Source organism: Telopea speciosissima, chromosome 8, assembly GCF_018873765.1.
Source record: "Telopea speciosissima isolate NSW1024214 ecotype Mountain lineage chromosome 8, Tspe_v1, whole genome shotgun sequence".
Taxonomy (NCBI): Eukaryota; Viridiplantae; Streptophyta; class Magnoliopsida; order Proteales; family Proteaceae; genus Telopea; species Telopea speciosissima.
Genome location: NC_057923.1, coordinates 12,579,340 through 12,604,109, shown reverse-complemented (window position 1 = coordinate 12,604,109; position 24,770 = coordinate 12,579,340). Strand labels below are relative to the sequence as shown.

Sequence of the window (24,770 nt, the reverse complement as noted above, 5' to 3'; positions counted from 1 at the left end):
ATTATCCATCAAGTCACCACATGTCTTAGATTATATGAAAATTTTGGGTGTCTGACATAGTTCGAGAACTCGCAAGATCTCGCCGAGTTTCTCAGTTTTTGGAAAAGCCAAGACGAGACTGCCTGCGAGTCTCAAAAGTGCAATATCTCGGCGAGATCTGGGATCTCGGTTTGGATCTCGGTTTCGACCCATTATTTTAACCCACCTACCACTTAAATACCTTACCTAACTAGACAAAACTCGACATAGCTCGGCGAGATCTCGGATCTCGGGTCGACCCAAAGTTGAGGCTTTGAGTTGGAAAAAAAAAATGCACCAACTCGGCGAGATCTCGACTCGTCTCGGTTTTTCCAAGAGCCGAGTTGGTACCGAGACCCGAGTTTTAGTACCTTGGTGTCTGAAGTAAAATAAGCTTTAAGGAGGATGAAAGTAGGTAAGGCACAAGGCCCAGATGAGGCCTCAATAGAAGTGTGGAAGAGCTTAGGAATTTGTGGTTTATCTTGGTTAACCAAGCTGTTTAATAAGATTATGAGCACAAGGGAAACTCCAGATGAATGAAGGAGAAGCATTGTGGTTCCGATTTACAAAAAATAAAAGATGATATTCAAAGTAGCAATAACTATAGAGGAATAAACTAATGAGTCATACTATGAAATTATGGGAGAGGGTTATTAAAACCCACCTGAGAGTCTGAGACAAGAAACTACTATTACGGAGGACCAATTTGGTTTTATGCCCAGGAAGATCCACGGCAAAAGCTATTTACTTACTTAGGAGACTGATGGAAAGATTTAGAGATTGCAAGAAGGATCTCTACATGGTCTTTATTGACCTAGAAAAAGCTTATGACAAGTCCCTAGAGAGTTTAACAAGTACTAGAGAAGAGAAGTATTTCAAGTAAATGTGTGGACATATCAAAGATATGCATGATGGTGTGGTGACTAGTGTAAGAATTGTGGGGGGTCAAGGTAGTAAATTTCCAATTATCATTGGGTTACATCAAGGATCAGATTTAAGCCCTTATTTGTTTGCACTTATCGTGGATGGTTTAACCAGAGACATTCAAGATGAGGTTCTTTGGTATATGCTTTTTGCTAATGATATTGTTTTGGTGGATGAGACAAAAGCAAAGATTAACACCAAGTTGGAGTTATGGAGATCAACCTTGGAATCAAAAGGTTTTAAGATAAGTAGAACGAAGAGGAAGTATATGGTCTGTAACTTTAGTTACACTAGGACAGATAATGAGGTAGTGAAAATTGATGAGAGGGAGATTCCACAAAGTGATTATTGTAGGTATGTGGCCTAAATCATAAATAAAGAAGGTGATATAGAGGATGATGTTTCACAAAGAATTAAAATAGGATGGATGAAGTGGAGAGATGCATCCGAAGTGTTGTGTGATTGACCCGTATTCCTTTAAAACTTAAAGGAAAATTTTATAAGATAGTCATGCAACCGGCTATGATGTATGGTGCAGAAAGTTGGGCAGTTAAGAAGCATCATATTGATAAACTCAGTGTAGCGGAGATGAAGATGTTGAGATGGATGAGTGGCAAAACTAGGAAGGATAAAGAAAGGAATAATCATACTAGAGCTGATTTGGGAGTAGTTCCAATAAATGAAAATGATGCAGATCGATTCCTAGGCTTGAAGTACAGCCATAGGAATCCAGAAAGGGTCAAGTCCACATGCTACCTATTGACCAAGACCTTTGGGGGGGCCAGCCCATGCGGCTGGGAGTAACTGGTTCTCCCAAAACCAGAATCGTGGGGATGGCTTGGGCTACAAGTTATTTCGTCAATATTTTTTTCCTTTTCATTTTTAGTCTTTGTTTCTATTTTATGGTTACTTAGTTAAAGACAAGTTAGACTGTAATTGCTTGGGGAATAACCCTCAGTCTTTCCTTGTAAGAGACTTCCCTTTTTGTTTCTTTCCTTTTTTGGTTCTAGCACTTAATACCATATATGTAATGGACCAGCTGGTCCTCCCTCACGATTTTAATGAAGTTGATTGATTGTTTGCTTTGTGCAATGACAACCAGTGAGAGGCTGTGAGGTGAGAGACCTCAGGTCAGATACTCAAGGCTGAGATAGCCATATCCCTTCCCCTCTTCTATTTCTCCAATAGGTTTCTGTTTCCCTATTTATCCGAGCTCCATTAGAGTTACCGTTGAAGCCTCAAGCTGCTGCTGTTATTACTTGCTGATCAGAGGACACAACCAGCACTGCTGTTCTGGTTTTTCCTTGCAACTTCGAGTCCACTTATCTCAGAATTCATCCATCAGTCTTGGCCTCTTGGGTAACATTTAGAGGATCAAATCACACCACCAAGAGCACCACTTGACAGGGTTTTGGCCTGTTCTGAGGCCTGGTTTGTGAGATCTTGAAAATCTCCTATTCTTTGACCTAAATCAAGATTTGTCACAACTACAAATTGGACCATCAGTTTGGTTTGAATTTTTGAAGGATACTTCCAACCATGATTACCTACACTCAATGGTAACCTCTGCCCTATTCTCTTTATTTTATCTAAGTTTTTGAATTCAACCTATTTTCTGAGTTCTTAAGACTAGTCTTGACCTGCGGCTGGGGGCTAATGGCTGCCGCCTAGTGTAATAGTTGGCTGGGGTTATTTCCTACATGTGTAGGGTATATTTGAGGGTTTAGGGACTGTTATATTCATTCCTTACTTGCTTCTGAGTTAATATGCATATACTGTTATAAGTCTGAAGTCAGTACCAATTGTGGGTGTTGCTTGTGATCCTGTTTGGGGTTAGGATAGTTGTGTCCTAGCTTTACATTAAATAAGCCACAAGAAAATCATTTGAGGTGGCATGGCCATGTTCAATGAAGGCCTTTGGATGCTCCAGTACAGAAGAGTGATTTGATTCAGATTAAAGGAACTAAAAGAGCCAGGGACAGACCTAAAATGACCTTAGGAGAAGTGGTGAGGAAAGACATGCATAGCTTAGACCTTGTATCAAGTATGACCTCAAATAGAGCTGACTGGAGGACAAGAATCCATGTAGCCGACCCTATTTAGTAGGGTATAAGGCTGAGTTGTTGTTGTTGTCAATGGAGGCAAAAGCTCATCAACGAAAACATGATGAGAAAATAAAGAGTCTAGGCTCAATAATAGAGATTGATGGGCAATAATGAGAAGATCAATAATCTATGATTAAGGATCCAAGATGAATGATGAATGAAACTAGACCATTATCCAATTGTGAGTTATTAGATAACAATTTGATCAATTAATGAAGATATGACTGTGATATGATCAAGTCATCAGGATGAAAAGAATGGTTGCATGATCGTAAGATTTAATGATGAGATCAAGACCATCATGTCAGGAGGGTTAGAATCTTCAGCTGAGATCAGAGGTTGTGATCAAAGAGGATAAAATATGTTCAAAATCTTAAAGTAAACAAGTGAGCTTTGGCAAATAAAGAAGACAAACTTCAGAAATGAAATGTGGGAACTGACAATAAGGATGATATGAGATGGTAAATATCACTTATCTTTAACAAAAAAAAAGGGGGGGGGGGAAAGAAACGGTTAGGACAGAAGATCAAGAGGCCAAACAAGAGAATATGACGATGACTTGATCAGCAGGAAGTTGCAATGATAAGGTTAGGGCAAAATAGAAAACACAGGGATTCTACAATGTGAGAAGACACATACAAAGAGCAAATTATGAAAGCAGATACCTCTCCCAAGAAAGCACCCAGAACTGGCTATATACACAAGAGACTCCTATGAAAACTAAACAGCAACACCACTACCTTTCAGAATTTCATTCCAATACCTTTTTCTTTTCACTTAGTTTATTAAAGTTATTGAGAAATGCCAATTTCAGTCCTCTGACCAAAGATGATAGAAATAACTCGTTTGGAGGTACAATCCTCCCTTCTTAGTTCCTTGGTCTGTATTTTGGTATCCAGCTATGCAATCAAGAAGGTTTTTTTTTTTTTTTTTTGGTTATGAGAGAGAGAGAGGTGTGTGATTGGGAGGATTAGAAGAAGTGTGAAGGGCAGGTTCAATCCCGAGACCTGGTAAACAACAATCCAAGGTCCTTACCACTGTCCAAGCGGCACCTTCTACAGTTCTATGCAATCCAGGTTTCATAACCTTTTGGTTCTCAGCTTTAATTGGCAATTTGGGTCACAAGAAGTGTGTGCTTGTAAGCCATGTGGTCAACATGTGAAATAATAAGAAGACTTTGTTAAATGCATTATCATGTGCTAGATTTACCAATGCTCACACTATGTTCTTGTAGGAAGCCTTCCAAAGCAAGTCTTGTCGAGATGCTGCAACAAATAATTGGTCCTTTGAGAAGTCAAGACCAGTCACCTGTGAATCGTGAAAATACACACAAAAGATAATGAGACTCCCTACATTTAGTATAATCCCTCCTCAGCAAATGCAGAAATATTACTTCACCTTTCAATCACAACCAAAAGGTACCTATTTCTGCTATGCTACTGGTCTTTTCTTCTCAAATATTTTACCTTACTATTCACCATTTTCTATTCAACCAGGCAGAGCCTAAAGTGGTGGTGACCTACTTCAAATGCTTACACATTATCTACAAGACAGGTAGGGAATACATTAGGTGTGCACACCACAAACAAGAGATTGCTTTGGACCATTGGATTTAAAGAAGGTACCTGTACCAAATGGACTCTGATCAGACACAATAACTGTTATGTATGTCTCAAAATCTTGGACCCGTTTTTCGACCCGACCCGATGGATCGACCTGGATCCAATGGAGGAGTATTTATGTTCTTTACCCGCTTTGTTGTAAAGATGAGGAAGATTTGGGGGTTTTCGTTTTAGGGTTTCAGAGAGAGAGCAGCAGCGCCGCTTTGGGTGTTCTTGAGAGTTCTCAATTGTAACTTTCTCCGATTTACATAGTGAAACAGCTTTGTCTTCGCCCTGGATGTAGCACACCATACTGGTGTGCAAACCACGTTATATCTCTGTGTCATCTTGCTTTGTTCTTGTTTCTTTTCGTGCTTTGGTTGGTGCTTTGCTCTAACAATAACCTGCCAAATTTTCCATACCCATATCTTTTCATTGTTTATAAAAAAAAATAGATGCCCCAAAGTTGGCTGTTGTTTCAATTTTGTTTCTGAATTGTCTTTCATGCTTTCATATATTTATTTTATGGATTGGACTGAACTGTTGCCTATTTAGATTTGAGAGATCTAGCTAATTATACTACACATTGTGCCCGCTATATCTTCTATAATTGAAAAAGGGACTGATATTTTTGTAATTTTAGTTTTTAATTATGAGTATTACTAGGAACGTGAAAACGAAAAATTTCCTATCACAAAGGAATTGATGTTTTGTAAGACTATCGCGTGTGTATATACATAAACATGAATGGAAATTACTTGAGAAAAATTACTAACCAAAACCAGCGTGGTGGTTAATCAAGAGCCTAAGACCCAAAATTGCAAAATAACATAAATATATATAAGAAAAGAAGTGATGAACAAATAAACCAACCTTGCCTTCAGAGCCAACCTTCTGAGACAAAAGAAACGCTAAATCCCCACTTCCACAACACAAATCCAACACGCAGTCTCCCTCTGTTGCTCTACTCAGGAGAAGCAGAAAATGTAAAGCTTTGAGTATTGAATAAGTAATGCAAAGAGAAGGGGCGGAGACAGAGAAAGAGGTGGCAGAAAAAACTAATAAAAGCAATGGTGTACTCACCCACTCCAGGAGACAGCCATTCTTTTCCACACACGGTGCTGCCCCAAGCTCAACAAATCGTTCAACTGAGAAATGTTCCGTGATAGAGAACATAGAAATATCACCTAAATTTAGAGATTCTCTACTCTACTCAAACAAAAATCAATTTAGTTTGACGCTATCACCTAAAGCATATGATCTGCAAAGACATTTAGAATGTGAGAAATTTCATTTTTCTACCATCGGATGAAAGAAAGAAGTCGTACATTATCGTATACAGGAGCGATGCGGTTAAAGAGCGCTTGCCGTTCCATAGCACATGAAACAGGCCGATAACCGGCGAGGACTTTGTTTCTTGGCCAGTGACGGAGAAGACAGTAAGGAGTGAAGTTGACGTTGAGGTGGAGGTGAGCAGCAGTTCCTATCGACATCGTCGTCGCCCGCAAAAGCTTATCCGTAACCTCTTTTCCAAGTTTTGTTACTCCGAAAAATTGCCAAAAGGGCAATTAATCGTATAAATAATTTGTTCGAAGAAAGGGCGGGAATTCGGTGGGTTGATTGGCATTTTGCATTGACATGATATCATCCACGTCATCATCTAATAATAGAGTGATTTAGCCACATGTCAAATTTTTAGGGCTCAATTTCTTAGTATGTGATTCATTATATTAGATCTTTAATCCACATATTTATAAGGGTCAAAATAAAATTAACCCCTTTTTTTTTTTTTTTGGTAAACAAATTTCTATGAAAGCAACCCTAAGGGGCAGCGTAGTTGGTAAGGGACGAGGCCTAAGGAAGCTAAAGGTCCTGAGTTTGACTCTGCCTCCCCATTGGGGCATCCCGTCTGAGAGGAAACTCTTTGATGAATATGGGGCTCCAATATCTCCCGGTTCGTGTGTGTTGCGGGGTCATGCACAAGTCCTAGGGGATTTAGTCAGCAAAAGGCCGGATACCTCCTGTTCCCAAAATATACATATATATCTATGAAAACATATTCAAGATTTCAAGTGAGAAGGTTCTGTCAACCATGGAGTGGAATCAGACAAAACTATTCTATTCAGAACACATAGAGCCGTTCTAGGTAAGGAGTCAGCTACATAGGCTGCGTTTGGTAACGGTCTGAACAAAGAATGCCTATTCTTGACTAGAAATGTTCTTTGGCGTTTCTGGTCTGGAACAGCGTTCTGAGACCGAAAATGAGCGTTTGGTAACGGTCTCAAGAACGCCGTTTAGAACGAAAATGGTGTTTAGTATAATTTGTTCTTCCCCATTTAATATTAATTACAATAATGTCATTTCCTTCTAAATTATACCAAAAAATAATTGTAAAACCCTTTTTTCTCTTACCAACCTTAGCATAAAATCAAAATATCTCTTTAACATAATCAAAGTAAGTATACAAATATATCAAATTTCAAAGATGCCATTAAAATTGAGTTCTTGTGTGGATTAGTGGCATAACTAACTATGCTAGGAATAGTTGACAGTGTTGATCTCCCTAGAGATAAAATGAAAATTACATTCCAAAAAATATGAAGATATATGGAAAATGTCCTCAATCACAAGTTGAACAAGTAAATGAATGGCTATATTCTCACTCGAGATGTAAGAACAAAGATTTTTCAATCCATCTATACAACATGGCAGTCAAAACATACAAAGATTGCTTTTAACATACCAATCAGCTTCACCCAATAAAATAGAACCGAAGCACAAGGGCTCAGATATTGTCACACAAGCATGACCCTGATGATCTCTAATAAGAATGTCAATACCTCCTTGTTGTTCATCTTTCTTTCATGCCGCATCAATGTTCAATTTAAAAAACTACTCCGAGAGATTGTCCACAATTTGCAAACATCAGAAGGTGGATTAGGGATATTGGAAGGAACATTGCTCAGAACTTAAGTCTCAAGAAGCTCGGCCCAAGCCTTTTGCGCCGCCATGATCACCTTAGAAGGCGTCCACTTTCTTTGAAAGAAAAAAAAAAATGCAAGTCATTAACCCTCCACATATACCATGCAACAAAACCACACATGCCTGAACATTCTCTAATGCATTTCTTCCTTTGATGACTGAAAAAAAAAATCAAGATACAACACGTAAATGCCACCAAATTTGATACATGCCATCAAATTTAACACATTCCTTTCTCGAAAAGGATTCACTATCTACCATGAGATCAAAATGACCAAGTGACCAATCAACACAACAACAAAAACATGGTTTTAATACTTAGATCGAAATTGGTTGAATCGCCCAAGTTAATTTCGATTATACCTGATTCAACGCATACTGAATCCGATCGAGTTAAGCCAAGTCATGGCAAGTTCAGGTGATTTCACCTGATTCCGAGGTGATTCAACTCAGAATCGATGAAGATCGATCTCGTATCCAATTCCGATTTTTAAAACTTTACATGAAACGGACCCAAAACAAGTTGCAAGTTTGTAACCAATTTCACATAGTTAATTGGGAGAAACAATCCAACCTTTTGAGCCTCGCATAGGGAATCTTTGACAAATTGACATGGGAAGGTTCGTCATTGGATTAGCCATGGCCCACCATGTTAGGGTTCTTATCCCGGCATGTTCAACAATTGAAAATAAGTTACCCCAAAGTTGCCAAAGTTGAAATATCGATTGACTTTCAATACGTCTATAGGGGGATCTATAGATCAAGGCTGTGCACCGCCACCCTACTTGTCTATAGAGCTAATCTCTAGTCTTTGCTAGACTAGAAAAACATTTATAGGGTGACGTTCTCTTTCTATAACACATGGTGGCGTAGGCTACGCCCTGACACATGGTGCAGGATGGAGCAATCATTTCAGTACTCAGGAAGTGAGGTGGTCATTTTATCCACCCTCATGTATTTGGACGCATCCTGTGCTCATTTCCTCTATATTTATTTAGAGATAATCTTTAGTCTTTGTCGGATATTAAAAACTTTTGCGGTTTTTCTTGGTGGACATGGTTCATAAGGAGAATCTCATTCATTAAACAAAAGAGGGCAATAAAGACAATTGGAAATATTGTATACATAGAAAAACAAGTAAACATATTGTATAAGTAGTTTACGGAAGTACTTAAGATCTATTGTATACATAAAAAGTAGGTACACATATTATAAATAGAAGCTCGAGGCCCCATTGGTAGAGAGGGTCCTTCTAAGATCATAAGCCCAATAGCAACACACTACTCAACCGATGTGGGGCTAAACTCTCCTCTCATTCTTGGTCATGGAACGCATTCACTATATCAACTCTTTCCAACTTTGGGCCATAGGCTCCCATATGACCGATGCACGTACAACCAACTTGATACCATTTGAAGGCATCCAACCCAAAGACCCAAGCTTAAATGTGGAGATGCCACCCCTTCTAAGGTCAAGAGCACAGTAACCACACATTAGCTAACCTATGTGAGACTAAATTTTCCTCTCATTCCAAACCATGGAGCACACTCACCACATCACTAGAGCACCAATCAGTACATGTACTGATGTACGCTTCACATACCAATCATACTTGAAACATACCCACACCCCATGGAGGGTTTAGATCTGTCCCCACCTGTCCCCCTGTGGGTAGCAGATCTGAACTCTGCCAGGAGTAGGGAACCTTCTTCAGCCAATTATCCTCCTCACACTAAGTTTAACAACACTTCTCTCATTGGCCTTGCTGATTAGCTTCTCTTTCTCCTCTCCCATAGATTACTGTTAACAAGCTTTCTTTTTCTTGTTGTGCTTGGTCGATCAATGATGACTACTTTATTCTTATTAGAGTCATTACTACTAGAATTTTGATGGTTCTTTGTTAATTAGTTATTTGAGCATTAAGGCAAATAGGATGAAATACAAGTGCAAAGTATTTCTCATTTTCTCAAGTGGAACTTGAAATGTTCATGGCTGCCTGAATTTTGCAAGAACAATGCTTTTAAACAGTCCAAAAGCATCTTCTTCAACTTACTATACTCAATTGCCTGTAAGAAGAACCAAATCCAGAGATCGACAACAAAGGCACAGAATATGAAAGAAATGCACAATTGAACTTTGAACGCAACTTGCAATAGTATTAACAATTATCACATTCAAGAATACACAAACACAGAAACATAAACAGAGGTTATTAGAGCCTCTCTCAGTCACCCATGAAAAAGGGACCAGAAAGACTGTCCACAAGAGCAAGCTGCATGTCTTCCGATGGTTTCCAGTGGCGCTTCCGCTGGTTTATAAACCAGTTGTTTATTTGTTTCTGGTCTAGGCCTGTTGATTCAGCTAGTGCATTCTTATCAGCCTCCTGAAAGATGGAAAAAAAACAGAGTAAGAAAAACAGTTAGTACTACCTGGTCTACTTTCTTCTTAGATTCTGTGGAGATGGACCTGTCCAGGCCGGATTCACAGGCAAGGACATGAACCATTTTATGTCATATTTTTACTTGGGCTATTTACTATGCCACTTGCTCAAAGAACCCTCTCCCCATGTTGAAAATCATGTGTAGAAATCTCCACAATTGGGATAGTCATTTGGGCAAGATGACCTAATAACCAAGAAGCGAAATCGACCTCACATAGAAATATCTTAGTAGACAGTAATTGATGAAGCCATGATGTCATTAGTAATAAATTTCCAACGGCCATATTTCAACAGCTCTTTTCCAACTGCTAGTTCTCCCTTCTATATATATTTATATTTTGAAATATAGAAAAGTAGAGAGAAGAAAATTTTGATTCAAACATAAACTTTGTCAATTTGGCTCTCCTCCAGCCGTGGCAGGAGCTGAAGGTCATTTTACAGGGGGGGGGGGGGGGGAGCAGATCCAAACTTTGTCATGAGTGAGTCCCCATTTGAGTTTTAGGTCTTCTAGTGGTTGAGTGAGTTCCCAAGCGACCCATGAGTTAAGCGGTCCTCTTTGACACTTGTTACATTGTACTTGATTTTATACTTTGGCAATGGAACTCTTCTATATATTTTAGCTTACATTTGTAATGTTGAAAGCAAAACAAATTTTACGGGGATGTAACAAACAGCTGTGAAGATGTGCCAAAAATTACCTAAAAAAATTATTTTAAAAATAGACAGAACATCGAACCGTTCTAGCCTGTTGGTCAATGGTTCGATGTTCCGACCATCCGGTCTGATGGTCTGACAACAAAAAAATAGAATACATTTATGATTTCTACTTGAAAATGTATCATATAAGTATTCTGAGCATGGCTGCCTCTTTCCCCATGAGCCTAAGTTCTATACTCCCTGAGTGCATGAATTTCTTCTTGTATTTTTTAAGTAGAAGCATGCATGCGGTCCAGCAGTCAGACCATGGGGTTGGAATGTTCTGACCATTCAGACCGGGCTGTATGCTGACTTTTCAATGATTTTCAAAGGACAAGCAGTCATCACCCAAGGAAGGACTGAACCACCAAAATGGTTGACGGTCTGACTGCCCGGTCCAACAATCCATGAAATCACTGCTTTAAACAGCCAGTGTCTTTGAAGGGAAAATCCGGCATCATTAAGGAAATGAAAGTAATTTACCGTCGGGTATGGCCATTTGTAATGAACACTCCACCAGTCGAGCAGTGTTTGCCTTGCTTCTCTAGGCAGTTTTCCTTTCTTCTTTTTCTTTGAAAATTCCTGCTTCAAGCTACTAATATAGCCACTATATTTGCGTAAGAGTTTATCCTTAAGCTCTCGGTCTTCCGCTCTTGGTTGAACCTCTTGAACCTCAATCTCTCCTCCGCTAAAATCATCATCAGATGATCCAGCAGCTTCATCTGACCAAACAGTCAAGGGAAACAATTCAAATAAGCCAAATCCCAGGTTTCATACAGAAAATACAGACTTTGCCAGCATAAATAAATCAGCTGTTGAAACAGAATAACAAATCATTAATTAAAACACGAATGAGATTATTTTCCTCTACAGAGCCATGTATTCCACCTTAGCAACACCAAGAAGAGACTAATTTGCCCATTTTCAGGAAAACAACACAATTGTGGACTTATAGTACATGGAGTATAAAGAATTGTTGAAAAAAAATTTAAATCAAAATATGCACATTAAGTGGTACTCCAAGCGGAACCTAAGAGTCAAATAACCAACCAATCCTGTTTGGCATATTGAGAATAATATGGTCTTTCTCCTTTGCATCTCACATGGGTTATCAATCTCCATCGAGTATGCTAACTCAGCTGGAAAATCCTTCTTCATTTTGACATGTGCTCCACATGCGATACGGAATCCCGCCTAGAGTGGCAAACTATTGTAATCTTTCTATTTCTTGTATTCTCTTTCCTTGTTTGAGTCAATCAAGGATTCAATCACATGTAATCTCATATATACTCTTCTATGAAGAGTGAAGAATTAATGCACAAAATATTCAGCTTCAATATGATACACAGAGCCTCACAAGCTCCAACGAGCTCTTCTTGATCTTGTTTCTTTTTTTTCTCCGCCCCCCCCCCCCCCCCTCTTCTACAATGACCAACGATGCCCTCCCCTTAACACCAGTGCCCTCTCTCCCAACCATGGTGGCTCGTCTCTCACACCCTCTCCTACTCTTCCCAATGCCCATCATTACATCTCCTTGAAATTAACCTCCAAGAAATTTTTTATTCTGGCAAACCTAGACTAAACCTTTTCTTGATGGGCAGGGTCCATTTGGTCACCTTGATTGCACGACACCATGCCCAACAGATCCAGCTGCTGCTTCTCTTTGGCATCGACAGGACTCCATGATTCGGACCACAAGTGTTTTCAAGAATTAATATACATCAACCATAAAGTATGGGACTAGTGCTATGACTATATTTAGAGCATCACAGTAACCTAATGGATGCCAATATCAGGAAGCTTAGACTATAAATGGCGATGACAGACAATTTCGTCAAAACTAAGCTATTCAAATATAACATATTAGTTATTAATTTGAAACATCTAAGTTCTGTGTTCAAGCTAGACAACAGAAGCAAGAACAAATTTTAGCCTAAGATGATTCCATAGCATTTACTACATCCCCCCCTAAAAACAAATAAATAAATGGGAAATTTTATGAAAATTATATCAAAGATGTCAGCATCCTTAGACTTTAGGTTCAAAAATTCTCATCAGTTAATCATTTCCAATAAACCACCCCTAGACTATAAAGAGAGAGAGAGAGAGAGAGAGAGAAAATAATAATAAGAAGAAGAAGAAGATCCAAGTCATGTCTTCTATGTCATGTGCCATGTAGAGGGAGGAAGCCCTACCTTAGAACCTACATCTCAACTAAATAAGAAAGATGCGATGATAGTACTCCCTAATGCAGATTATAAGGTTCTTATTTAGGTAGCCTTTTGCAAACTTCTAAAAAAATGTCCTTTTTTTTTGTTTCATATTGTAGCAATATTTTTCCACGGAAATCCTATAATCACAAGATACTTTTGGTCCAACTATATCCATTTCATCACTTGGTGTTAAATATTAATTTAATCACTAAGTGATTTGATTATCCAAAAAAATACACTGCATGAGGGTGGGCCTTCGAGCAATTGTAAAGGTTGCTCCATTGTGACCAAGTGATCACAGGTTTGGGTCTGAAAACAGACTCTTTACGAAAGTATGGCTGCGTACATTATGACCCTCCCTAGACCCCGCAATGGCGGGAGCCTTGTGCACTGGATATGCCCTTACTTTTTTCTAATATACACTGCATGATACACAATAAGAAATCCTTCCAAGATCTGAAGAACCCAGACTCATTTTACTGTGAGAAATAATGGTACTAAAGAACTATGCCTCCTACCTTACCTACAGGGCAAAACAGCAAGCATACTCTCCTCCTCCATGTAATCTTATCTAATAATTAAATGAATCACTGATACTCATAGAAACCAGTATTTAACCTCCCAATCCTTGGATTGACTTTGTCTAAAAGATTGCATGGAACGGCCAAGAATGGATGGTTTTGGAAAGTTTTTGGTAAAGAGTTCTTACTGACATAACAGTTCAATCTGTGATCTGACCTATAAATGGTTACCAAATTTGAGATCAAAAGCACTATTCGACCCATATGACCTGGTCCCATAAAGGGTTAGCAAGTTTTCAGAACACTAGTAAGTGCTACTATTTACAATGTCAATGGCTGTATACTTGTGAGCTACATACCTTACGAACTCTTTAACTTCATGAAAATCCTAAATAATACATAGAGCATGGTTTTAGTGCACGGTATCGGAACAGGTATCGGTCAACTCGAAACCCGATACGATATCAGATCAACATCGGCAAAGATCGATCGTATCAGACAAATTTACCCTTGACCCTCCTTTAAAAATAGGTTTTTTGACTGATTTACCCTTTGACAGTATCATGTCACTGACATAGTATCGGCATGATATTGAGATCGACAAGGTGCAAAACGGATACGGATAGCCCGATACGATACTGATACTTAGAACCATAACATAGGGAGAATTTAAGTTTCAAACATAAATGATGCTACAGTGCATGCTATAGAGTCAAGAATGTCGGAGCAAAAGCTTTCATGTAAGAGAAGAGACCAATATAGAGAGCCCAACTTGACCCAGATCAAGCCATAATGCTTGATGGGCCTTGGCTGCACCGTAGAGATATGAAGTAGGGTATTAGAGACCCAATTCCCCATAGACCCACCTCCCCAAACTATGGCCACTGCACATCCGCATGGCCAAGGGAATCGGGACCCACACCAGAAACCGGGCATCCAAGGCAGAACCTGGGATTGAACGCCTACACAGAGTCACATGCACACGCATAAACCGAGAGAGAGAGAGAGAGAGAGAGAGAGGGGAGGTTCGTTCTGTCGTTTCAAGCTTTCAAAGAAGTGACAATATGGCCATCAAATCAAACTGCAAAACAAAGGATAACCCGCAAGGCACGCCTCACCCACTTACCCTTAGCAGAGTCACTCGTCAGAGGGACTACTGGGCCGCAGGCTAATCCAATCACTAATCTTTGAGAATAACCCATTATTAAGACTTTGAGAAACCCTAACCCCCAAAAGCTCAATAGTAAACTACGGGTCCACCCTTCTACAAAAAAAAAAAAAAACTACGGGTCCACCCTAGCACATACGTACGTACGCACGCCTTGGAAGTTGCATGTCCCAATTCCCAACTCATCATTGGCCAAAAACTGTAAATGCTAAGGGTATTGACAGGCTCCGGTTCATCCAGGACGAACCGAAGCTAGGATGGTTCATTGACTGGCTAGAAACCAAAAACGCCTAAAAAGGCTGAGTCATCCGTGACACAACCATAAAGAGCCGGGATTCAAGGAACCAATAACGCTTGACTGGGGGCAGTTCCGTATGGGTAAGACGAAAATGGGTCTTGGATCTTTTTCAAAAAATGTGTAAAGGGTATTTGATGGAAACCCACCAACCCTCGCCCCACCTTTACTTTTGTCTCATCAGATCATGACCTTCATGAGGCTTCAATGGTGATTCGTTAGTTCCCTTCGCTACCCCAGGCAGGAATGGAAGATGGGAGAGATGGATTATGGGCCATGGTGACACTCCCAGAATAGCATTCGTGACAGGACCAGTCAGTTCTCGGCTTCTCGGAGATACCAAGAATAGCATCCACAATCTAAAGAAAGACCCACCCACCCCAGGCTAGAAAAAGCCGTTTTAGATCAGAAACAAACCGGCGGTACGTGTGACGAAAGAGCAGAAATCAGAGAGGATACGAGGGATTTGGAAGATGAGAATAAGGTGGCGAGGAAGGGAGGAAGGCATTGTTTGTTTTGTTTGTGGATCCAACCAAAAGGATGGAGAGAAAGAGACAAGGAGTGGCCCACGCCATCTGTCGCGAGGCTGAGCGAGGAACATTCATCATTCAAAAGGCCGCCTGCGGGGGGGGCCATGACTGATATGACAACCAGCACTTAAGCCAGAAGCATTGATCAGTCACTCAGTCTCAGACTCTCAGTTGCCTGCCTCTCTGAGACGAGAGAGAGAGAGAGAGAGAGATCTCAAAAAGCTGCACTACAGCGGGAACAGCGGGAGTCCTATATTGACCCCACCGAACACCCGTTTCAGCCGGGTGCATGTTCAGCCCATCTCCCATTATGCATCACTTCCCAAAGTTGCCCTTTCTTAATTTCTATAATTACCTAAATTACCCCTCTCTCTCTCGACTCGGGCCATGGTTGGCACCGGTTGCCAGATCAGGCCGGGTTGACTTATTAAAGGATCTTACCATTTTGGATTGCTTTTCAAATCCAACGGTGTAGAGCGTCGTTAGAAGTTTGAACGACCAGATTTCACAGATCTAACGTATGGACTTTATTTGAAATGAAACCAAACAAGAAGGCTTCCACTGTAGTGAAGTGACCAAGTAGCAGAAATTGATCCAAACATATAAAGATGGAACTTCATTCAAATTAGCAGAAATTAATCCTCATAAATACAACAAAGATATATTGGGAATATAGATTTGAATGAACAATTTCTTAAGAGTAGAACAAACCATACAATATGCATAAGATGATAATACTTACTCCATTCTAGGTTTTGTAGTGTTTCATTTAGGCTGTGTTTGGTATATGCATTCTAGATAGTTGTTTTGATTGTCATCCAAGAATGCGTAATCAACCTAGAATGCATATCAAGCACAGCCATGGGTAGTAGCTTCTGTCTTCACTTCAGGCTCTTTATGTAACGGAGGAAGTATTGGAGGGGCAGATAAATGGAGACAATAATTTTCCATTCACTCCCCTAGATTATCTAACCTTGACAAAATAACATTGCCAACAGAAAAGCAGAAGTCACATAATCCATGAAATCTAAACACCTATAATATCCTGATTTACCAGCTAAAATCAAGCTTTCTATGAAAATACAAGCACATCTATCACAATTCATGACACCCATTCAATACGCCTCTACATAGAACAACAGAACTAGCATATTATCCGAGGTTCAAATGCACCTAATCTCCTCCAACTACATTACACGAAAATAAGCACGGAGAGTAACAAATATGCTTTTAATGGTGCTAATGAAAACAACTTCCATAACACCCCCTGGGGGGAAAAAAAAAAAAAAAACAAAGAGAGACAATTTTGGATGTTACATTACTCCAGCAAGCTAGAAACCTTACAAGAAATGTTCACATACTAACATGTCTCCTCACATTTCTATTAGCAAGTTAGAATCTTCCTCTCCCAAAACCTATCGCTTTAAATTGTCGTATTTATCATTGAAAATGATTCTGTTGATGCTAAAACAACCACAACAAAACAATCCATCATCCACCAATTTAACAGCATAAAATTAGAGGAGCCCTAAGGCAATTGATATAGTGACTAGTTTCAAGTACTTGTCACCAATATCTAATTGACTAGTTTCAAATACATAACTATGCCTGCACTCAATACTCTCTAGCCTTTAATTTTTTATTTTTTTTTTTTTTTTTTTTTGGGGGGGGGGGGGGTTTTGTGGGGATGGTTAGGGGTAATTGTTCAAATTTAAACTCTACTAATCAAAAAGCCACATCTATACTGCAGATTGCAAAACCCATTTAACTAAATATTCCTTCGACAAAATGCATACACAAAACAGCTCATTACATAAGAACAAAACATCATATTAAAGAGAGAGAGAGAGAGAGAGAGGCTTGGAACATGATACCCACCCAAGATATTAAAGAAACACACGAGGAAAGAGGGATGGATCAGTATCAATGTATCGTGAGGTGAACTACATAGTACTATCACAATTGCAATCTGAAGGAGTGTAAGAAGGTGCACTTATCAAAAGGTTGTAGTAAAACTTATTCTTTAGACAAATCTGATATTGTGCATCTATGCACGTAACATGCTGACATGGGAATTAGAATTGGTGGCGTCTCTAATGTATCTTAGTATATAAGGTGAATTCAGAAAACCCCTTATACAATGATGCAAGACAACATGCTTTGAAAGAAATAAGAACAAAGATAACTATACTAATTAAGAAATGAAAAGGTAATCAGTACTTTAGAGGAACACTAAGAAGTGGCAAACCAGATCCAACCTCCCAAGTCATCATCTCTAACACTTTTACTCCATTAATAATGCCAAACCAAACTACTATTTTTAATCACTAACACCACATTTAAGTCAATCTAGGTTGTCATTCCGACATCAATTCCATAAAGTTCAAACAACATGACCAAAAAAAACAGAGGTGTTTGCAGCCATTTGCTAAAAAGGATACTTAAAATAGCATTACTCCATACCATATCCATACTATTGCAGTTTTGGCCAGACAAATAAATTACTAAAAGAACAACATAAGCAGCAAACTCGATCTGTACTAGATCCATTGCTTTGTGGTTATGCTTCTTCACCCATTATTTTAGTCAAACTCATAGCTTTTGGTGCTTGACTATGCAATGAGATCACATGAGTTGTGATATTAGCTAAGCAAAATATTGCTGTTGATCATGATCAATGACAATTAAGGTTGGGTTCCGTTCTAATTAGTATAATATTTGGAAGCTTAATTGGCAGGCAGCTGCCAATGACAACTTCCAAGGAGATGTCTTTCTTAGCCAAGAAAATATTTTCCCTCTAACCTCTTTTTATCTTTTTTGTTTTTTTAATCTATGGCTCGAAGAACAGAATCAGTGATTAGACCTTTCCCAAGGTTCAAACCACACCCTCCATCCAAGACATGCACCACATGACACTCTATTGGAACTTGAAACTTCCTTAAAGAGTCATCAACAGGCAATGGTAGACATCATTACATAACATTAAGCAAGAGACCAATTTATTCCAAGGTAAAGCAACTTAAAAAAAAAAAAAAATTAGAAGATAAGAATACAGCACCATATAAAGTACCCTCAAATGAAAATTCCTAGATCTATGAACAAAACACAAATAACTTGCACTTTGGAATGCAATGTCAAAGTATTGAAAAGTGATAAGAACAAAGTAAAATATCCAGTATCAACATTGGATGTTCCCCTTTCTCATAAACATTATTCCATTTGGTCTAACAATACACAATGTGTCAATACATTTTAAACTCGAAAATATGATAAGATCACAGCAAGAAATTAGAACCTAGCTCACGGCATGAATCCATGTCGACAATTACAACAAAATCAATAAAACACTATTGATTGTATATCAGACAGATCATAAAATGAAGATAAGAGGAGTCATCAAATGAGAAAAGAAAACCCGGATAAGATGTGTTTGATCGAAAAATATATTCTCATACTGAAATAGTCATAAAAATTACATTGTTTTGAAATATTTTTTTGAAATCTATGTCTGCCATACTTGCACCCCAAAATAAGTTGGCAGGAGAATGAATATAACTCTTACCATGGGCAAAAATGCTACCAGATTTGTTGGTAATCAAGGATTTTAACATCACTTATGGCCCTAAAAAGAAGTTTCCAAACTCCAAACAAAAACTTTCAATGCATAGCAGGAAAAAGAAATTTAAAAAACAAAACCATGACATGTCAACAGAAAGCTCCGAAATGTCAAAGTCAGAATCTCTGTGAAGAAAAGCTTACTTCCACCATTTATATATATTTCTGACTGCATGAGCAGGAAAAAGGAATAAATAACAAACACCAGTGAAGACTATCTACAACAAAGGGGGAGGGGGGGGGGGGGAATGAAAATACTTAAAAATTTATTTACTGTTGGGCTGCAACTAAACTGAGAGCCTGAGACATTTAAAAGAAGGAAAAAAAAAAAAAAAAGAACTACGGGTTTCCCCCATTAATGGATGGTGCTGTTATGCTCCATGCAAAGCCCTAATAATCCATAGTCCAGTGCTGTTAAGCTGACAACTACTACAGTTACTCCATTTGGTAAGTTTGTTCTACAAACATGCACCATGTAGGTATAGAAATTAAGCTTCATCCTCTCCCATGAGAGGTTGGAGAGATTCACTAGAAGGAAATATAAATACTCTAAAAAACTAAGATCATAGAAAAGAAAGAGAGAGAGGGAGAGAGACCTGAAATGGAATTTAAAGAAGAACCCTTGCAGAGATTACTGAGCTGCATTTCAATCTTGTTCAAGAAAGATGTAGCTTCATCAAAAGGCTTTGCAAGATCTGATTTATACTTCACCAACATATCACAATATATTTCCTAAAAGAAAGAAAGACAGAAAAAAAAATAGTGAAAACTAAAACCAAAACAGTAAAAGAAAAAGAAGATATGATACACACAGGAGGAACCCACACCCACACCCACACAAACCAACCATGAATTCATCAAGCTCAGGATCAACACCTAAGCTAGTTGAAGCACCGGCAGCGTTTCTCCAACAAACATCACTTTCTCGACGGATTTCATCTAACAAACAAGCAATCTCCGGTGGTGCTCCCACCTAAACCAAAACAAAAAAAAACCAAATTATGGTTTTTGAGATTATAAGCCAACCCATGCATACTTGTGTTTAAAGGGTCGTAAGCTTCTTCTTTTTTTTTTTTCTAAGTTTTTTACCTTTTGACAGTCTATGTAAGCTTGGAGGAGTGTTGGATAACGAGGATGAGATGCAATTTTGGCTTTAATTACACTCGACATTTCTTGATCATCATCTATTCTTCCAGCTCCACCAACAAAACTTGTTCCATTTCCTTGAATTTCATGAGGAACGAAAGAAACTGACTCCGAGAACCACTGATGATGATCTGGTTCGGAAAAGGGAATTCGATCGCTGCTATGGATAGCTTCCGAGGTGAACAAGTTCTGGTAATCCGCCGGTGAAACCATGTTATCTAACCACAATGATGTCTGGTCCAAGTAATCCATACTGGGTTGGAGTCCATACAAATCCTCCATCAATTAACAAAAACTCGCTTATTGTTTCGTGATCATAATTTCATAACAAAAAACTATATTTGAAACTCTCTTTCTCTCTAGTTGGATTTTCTGGAGTGGGAGTTTGAGTAGAGCAGAGATTGACACAGAAGAGAAGACTGCAAGTGTTTCATGGAGATTGTGATTTTTGGTTTAGCGTACAAACAGGAGAAAGATGAAGCCCAAGCCTCTCTCCTCTCTCCTCTCTCCCTCTGAGAGAGAGAGTTTCTGATTATCTTTCTTTTTTATAATAATTTCCTTTTTTTATTTATTATTTATTCTGAAGAAGTGTTTATTGTACTTTCTCCTAAATTCAATAAATTCACAAAGTTATAAACACAATTTTTTTAAAAAAACAAAATTTGCAGAAAAATAAATAAGTAAATAAACCGTACTTACTTTGTTCTTTGAAGAATAAAATAAAAGAAAGAAAACCCATGAATTAAATATGGTAAGATGACTTTTTTATTTGACGAAAATACCCACTTCATTTATTTAACCCAGCAGTCCAACCATAGATATCCTTCCCACATCCATAAACCCAAGTCGCAAAAGTGATTAAATCCCTATTCCTGCCCATGGAGCCATGGCTTTGTATCGGTTCAGCTGTGTCAAGAGTAAGGGTTTGTAGTAAGGGCAAAATTGTATATTTCTTTTCTTATTTTTTTTAATATCGGTATCGGCTAAGACTGATACCTAGGGGTTTCAACCAATCAGGCTCAACCTGTTTCAATCGGACCTTATTATTCCCCACCAATTTAAAGCCTCGCACTCTTTTAGCTTGTTTAGGTGATCAGTCCTCGACCTCATAGGCTGGGGGCATGACACATTTCTATTTGGTCGGTTGATTACTGATCCATAATAGGGCACAAGGTAATTGGGCTTAGACAATGATCAGTCATAGTCAATTTGCCACTACCTTGCACTGAAACACACGATCATTAATCGACAATGCTTGAGCACAACATGTTTAATAATCAAGTGAGATTTCAACTAGTTCACTCAGATCGGGTCAATCTGTGTTGGCCAACTTTTAACACCCTCAATTGATATCGATCCTGATACCAATATTTAAAATCACACATGGAGCTACACTCACTGTATCAAATACTTCAGTTCTAAGTCATAGCTCAGCTTCCGGATGGAGAGGCCCTTCTAAAGGTCATAAATCCAGCAAGCACATATTACCCTATCAATATGAGCTAAAGCCCCCATTCTTGGTCATCTATAGAACCGGGAATATGCTTTGCTTGCTCAATAAATAATATGAACACTAAGTCACATGGTTAAACGATTCCTGATGCTCCTTAGCCCTAATACAACTTACAACTTGATCGTATAAACACAATAAACTAATCTCTGTTCACGTAGCAGATGCCTTTGAAGAGAATATTATACCTTGGATGATAAAAGCCGTTAGATCTGAATATTCAGATGAAACTAGTGGGTAGGTCCTATGATCATAATGTCATTCTGGTAATATCCCATTACGGATAATGTTATAAATCGAATCCCTGTCATCAGGTTCTCGGTCGGCCTTTACACATTAAAAAACATATAATCAATTCCTTATTACTTTAAAAGGCAAACCTTTTGTGCTCAATTAATCCACTAAACATAAACTAAACTTAAAAACAAAATTAAAATTAATCCACTAAACACCATAATTGGAAAATCAAGTTTTTTAACTCAACTCGGCGTTTAGAAAAATCTGGTGACTTGAGCTTATCAAACTCGATCAAGGCGAGTCACTTTTTTTTTTTTTTTTTTTTGTTGTTGCAATGCAATAAATATGTATAGATTAGTAAAGAATCAAATAACTATAGAACAAAAATAATCAATGAATCACATATCAATACAATTTGAGTTTATACCATTGAACAATAGAGGGAGTTGGGGATTCCTTACTGTTTAAGAATACTGATTTACTATTTTACTTAATTTAGTTTATAGTAAGTGAATAGGTTTTATGTTTTTTTTATTTCTATAAATAACTAAACTCATCGAATTTGTCATGACTCGGATAAAAATAGTGAATCTTATTTCACTCGAACGATTTATGATCAAGTTTCGTCATTTTTTATCCAGGCCGAATCTACATGACTCTTAATCAAATTTTCCAAAATTTTGACTCGACTCAGGCAATTCGCCTCAATTTCCAACTATGCTCAATGCACCGCTTGTGACCGAATGAATCTCAAAACACGTGCTGGCGACTGAATGAATTGTAAATCGTCGGATTGGTATCTACTAACTATCCGGATAAAAACCAGGACATGGGCTTTTTTTTGGGATTCCAATCTGACTGTCTGTGTCACTCCCTCGAGAAAGCCTACGCCTACGCCTTCACTACTGTCTATGTCCGTTCGGTTTGCATAGGTTTTTTATTGGCTGTTGTCAATTCGGAATTGATTTTTTTATGTATATATATTAAAAAAATTACTGAAAAGAGTTTCTATCGACTTTTTCTATTCCTATCATGTTTTAATGGTTTCGATCTATATCTTATATTGGTTTCAGTTCCAGTAGGTCCTGTTTGGTTTCAATTTCTATCAGTTTCATAAAATCGAAACCAAACCAATGAGGGATTGAGGGTTTGGTTCGATTTGGGCTGAACCCATCAATTTCGATCAGTCTAACCATTTTTTGGCAAAAAATTGATACCCTTAATTTCATCGTAAGGGTTGTGGTTTAAATATAGGGACAATGTTTTATACAATGCCAATTCAAAACTGAAAACACATGACCTCACATGTCACTATTCATGTGAAAATGTGATATATCATAAAAGCCCCTTGTCCCTTTTGTCAAATTCTAAAATGGGGTTTTTTTTTTCACCCAAAACAGAAACTAATTAGACCAACCATTTAGACAAACCAAAACGAAAAACAATCCGTTGAAACAAAATGGTAAAAACTTCAATTTTACTCATTAATTTATATGGAAGAAGATTCTTAAATGAATGACATAGGAGAACAACAAGGTCATTTCATGTAAGGAGGAGAGAGTGCTAGCGTAACCTCTCCTATAGCTCAGATAACCTTTTCTCATTTCATATATATATTTAAAAATCTGAAATTAAGTAAGTACCACCTCAAAGGATTGATAAGAACCTATCAAGCCAACCCAATAAAACCCAAAAACCAACTAAAATTGAATCTCATTTTAATGGTTTGGCATTGGTTTGAACCAGTACAGAAGGGGTAGGAGAGTCATCGTTCGGCATTGGTTTGAACCGGTTGATACATGCCAAAAATCGATTTGAACTTATCGAAGTTCTCGGGGCATTATACAAGAGGGGTTGAGAAGTCAATTTATAGGGGAAGAAAGAGAAAATAAACACAATCGGAGCTGTAGCTTACAGTTTTCCAGAGCTGTCCCAACCTTTCCCTTTGAGAAGGAATTGAACTCAAATGGTGAGGTTGTAGCATCTGCTGCTGTAGCTTACAGTATTCCAGAGAAAAGTGTGACTGGTTGTAGCATCGTGGGCTTCTCGACGCCACGAAATCCATTCCCATATCTTCTTTGGACACACAGATGCGGCTGTATTAGCAGCAATGGCCTCCCCCCATTAAATATATAGAAAAATAAAATTATAATTTACATTTCTTTTCCATTTTTTTCTTCAATTTTCAGATTTTTTGATTGATTGATTGATTGATGGATGGATGGATAGACTGTCAGATGTTTCAGTAGGAGGAGGACGAAACTTTATAAGTCCTCTCTTGTTTTCTTTTTCCCTGCCTGAATCCTGGTACTCCTGGTAGGTTCTGTTTGATTTAGTTTCATGTATCGGTTTGTTATTGGGGTTGATTTCGGTTTAATCTACGTATTTATATAAAAATTATAATTAAAAAATATATATATATTTTAATAGATTTCGGGTTGTTATCGGTTTTTTATCAGGGTAGTTCAGTTTAGTCTTGGTTTTGATTTGGGTTTGAGCAGGTTTGGCTTTGATGTCTTTTGGTTTTTTATTTGGTTTGGTTCGAATTGTAATACCCAAATCCGAAACATATCCAATAAGCCATTAATGCGGTTCGATCCATACCATTTCAGTTTGATTCGGACCGATTTATCCACTTCGGTCTCAATTTTGACACTCCTGTCTTAGGGTTTTTTCTGGTAAGTTTTACTTTTGGGTGGAGTGTGGAAAGCATGGTTCTTACCAAGACAAAAAAAAAAAAAGGAAGTGTGGAAAGCATGGTTTTAGTAT

At 38.2% G+C, this 24,770-nt stretch overlaps 2 protein-coding genes across 7 annotated transcripts in view; both read right to left on the bottom strand.

Annotated features, from left to right (window-relative positions):
• The window catches only part of LOC122670900 (2-phytyl-1,4-beta-naphthoquinone methyltransferase, chloroplastic-like), a 37,435-nt gene extending 31,254 nt beyond the window's left edge, over positions 1 to 6,181 (bottom strand). For 4 of the 6 annotated variants that reach the window (XR_006334274.1, XM_043867926.1, XM_043867924.1 and 1 more), the window contains exons 1-4: positions 5,977 to 6,181; positions 5,732 to 5,796; positions 5,522 to 5,612; positions 4,267 to 4,355 (exon numbers count right to left, since the gene is read on the bottom strand). Coding sequence is in view for 5 of the 6 variants with exons in the window: in XM_043867926.1 (XP_043723861.1) it covers positions 4,267 to 4,355; positions 5,522 to 5,612; positions 5,732 to 5,796; positions 5,977 to 6,141 (410 nt within the window). In the remaining variant the exon portion in view is untranslated. Of the gene's footprint in view, positions 1 to 4,266; positions 4,356 to 5,521; positions 5,613 to 5,731; positions 5,812 to 5,976 lie in introns of all 6 variants that reach the window. The other 2 variants (XM_043867927.1, XM_043867928.1) reach the window with 2 other exon arrangements.
• Positions 6,182 to 9,743: 3,562 nt separating this feature from the next.
• On the bottom strand, positions 9,744 to 20,542 carry LOC122670899 (homeobox protein knotted-1-like 6). The gene is made up of 5 exons (XM_043867921.1): positions 20,198 to 20,542; positions 19,956 to 20,081; positions 19,705 to 19,840; positions 11,250 to 11,488; positions 9,744 to 10,013 (listed from the first exon to the last, which is right to left on the bottom strand). The coding sequence occupies exons 1-5, from the start codon at positions 20,534 to 20,536 to the stop codon at positions 9,855 to 9,857; spliced, it is 999 nt and encodes a 332-aa protein (XP_043723856.1). The 5' UTR covers positions 20,537 to 20,542; the 3' UTR covers positions 9,744 to 9,854.
• Between the last annotated feature and the right edge of the window lie 4,228 nt (positions 20,543 to 24,770).

What these genes read in the sequence shown, in the direction of transcription:
- LOC122670899 (XM_043867921.1), bottom strand. Translation starts at nt 20,536, where the DNA reads ATGGAGGATTTGTATGGACTCCAACCCAGTATGGATTACTTGGACCAG. An exon ending in CTGAGCTTGATGAATTCATG is followed by an intron (nt 19,841 to 19,955) that starts GTTGGTTTGTGT and finishes TCTTTCTTTTAG; the next exon opens with GAAATATATTGTGATATGTT. An exon ending in ACAAATGGCCATACCCGACG is followed by an intron (nt 10,014 to 11,249) that starts GTAAATTACTTT and finishes TCCATCTTTCAG; the next exon opens with GAGGCTGATAAGAATGCACT.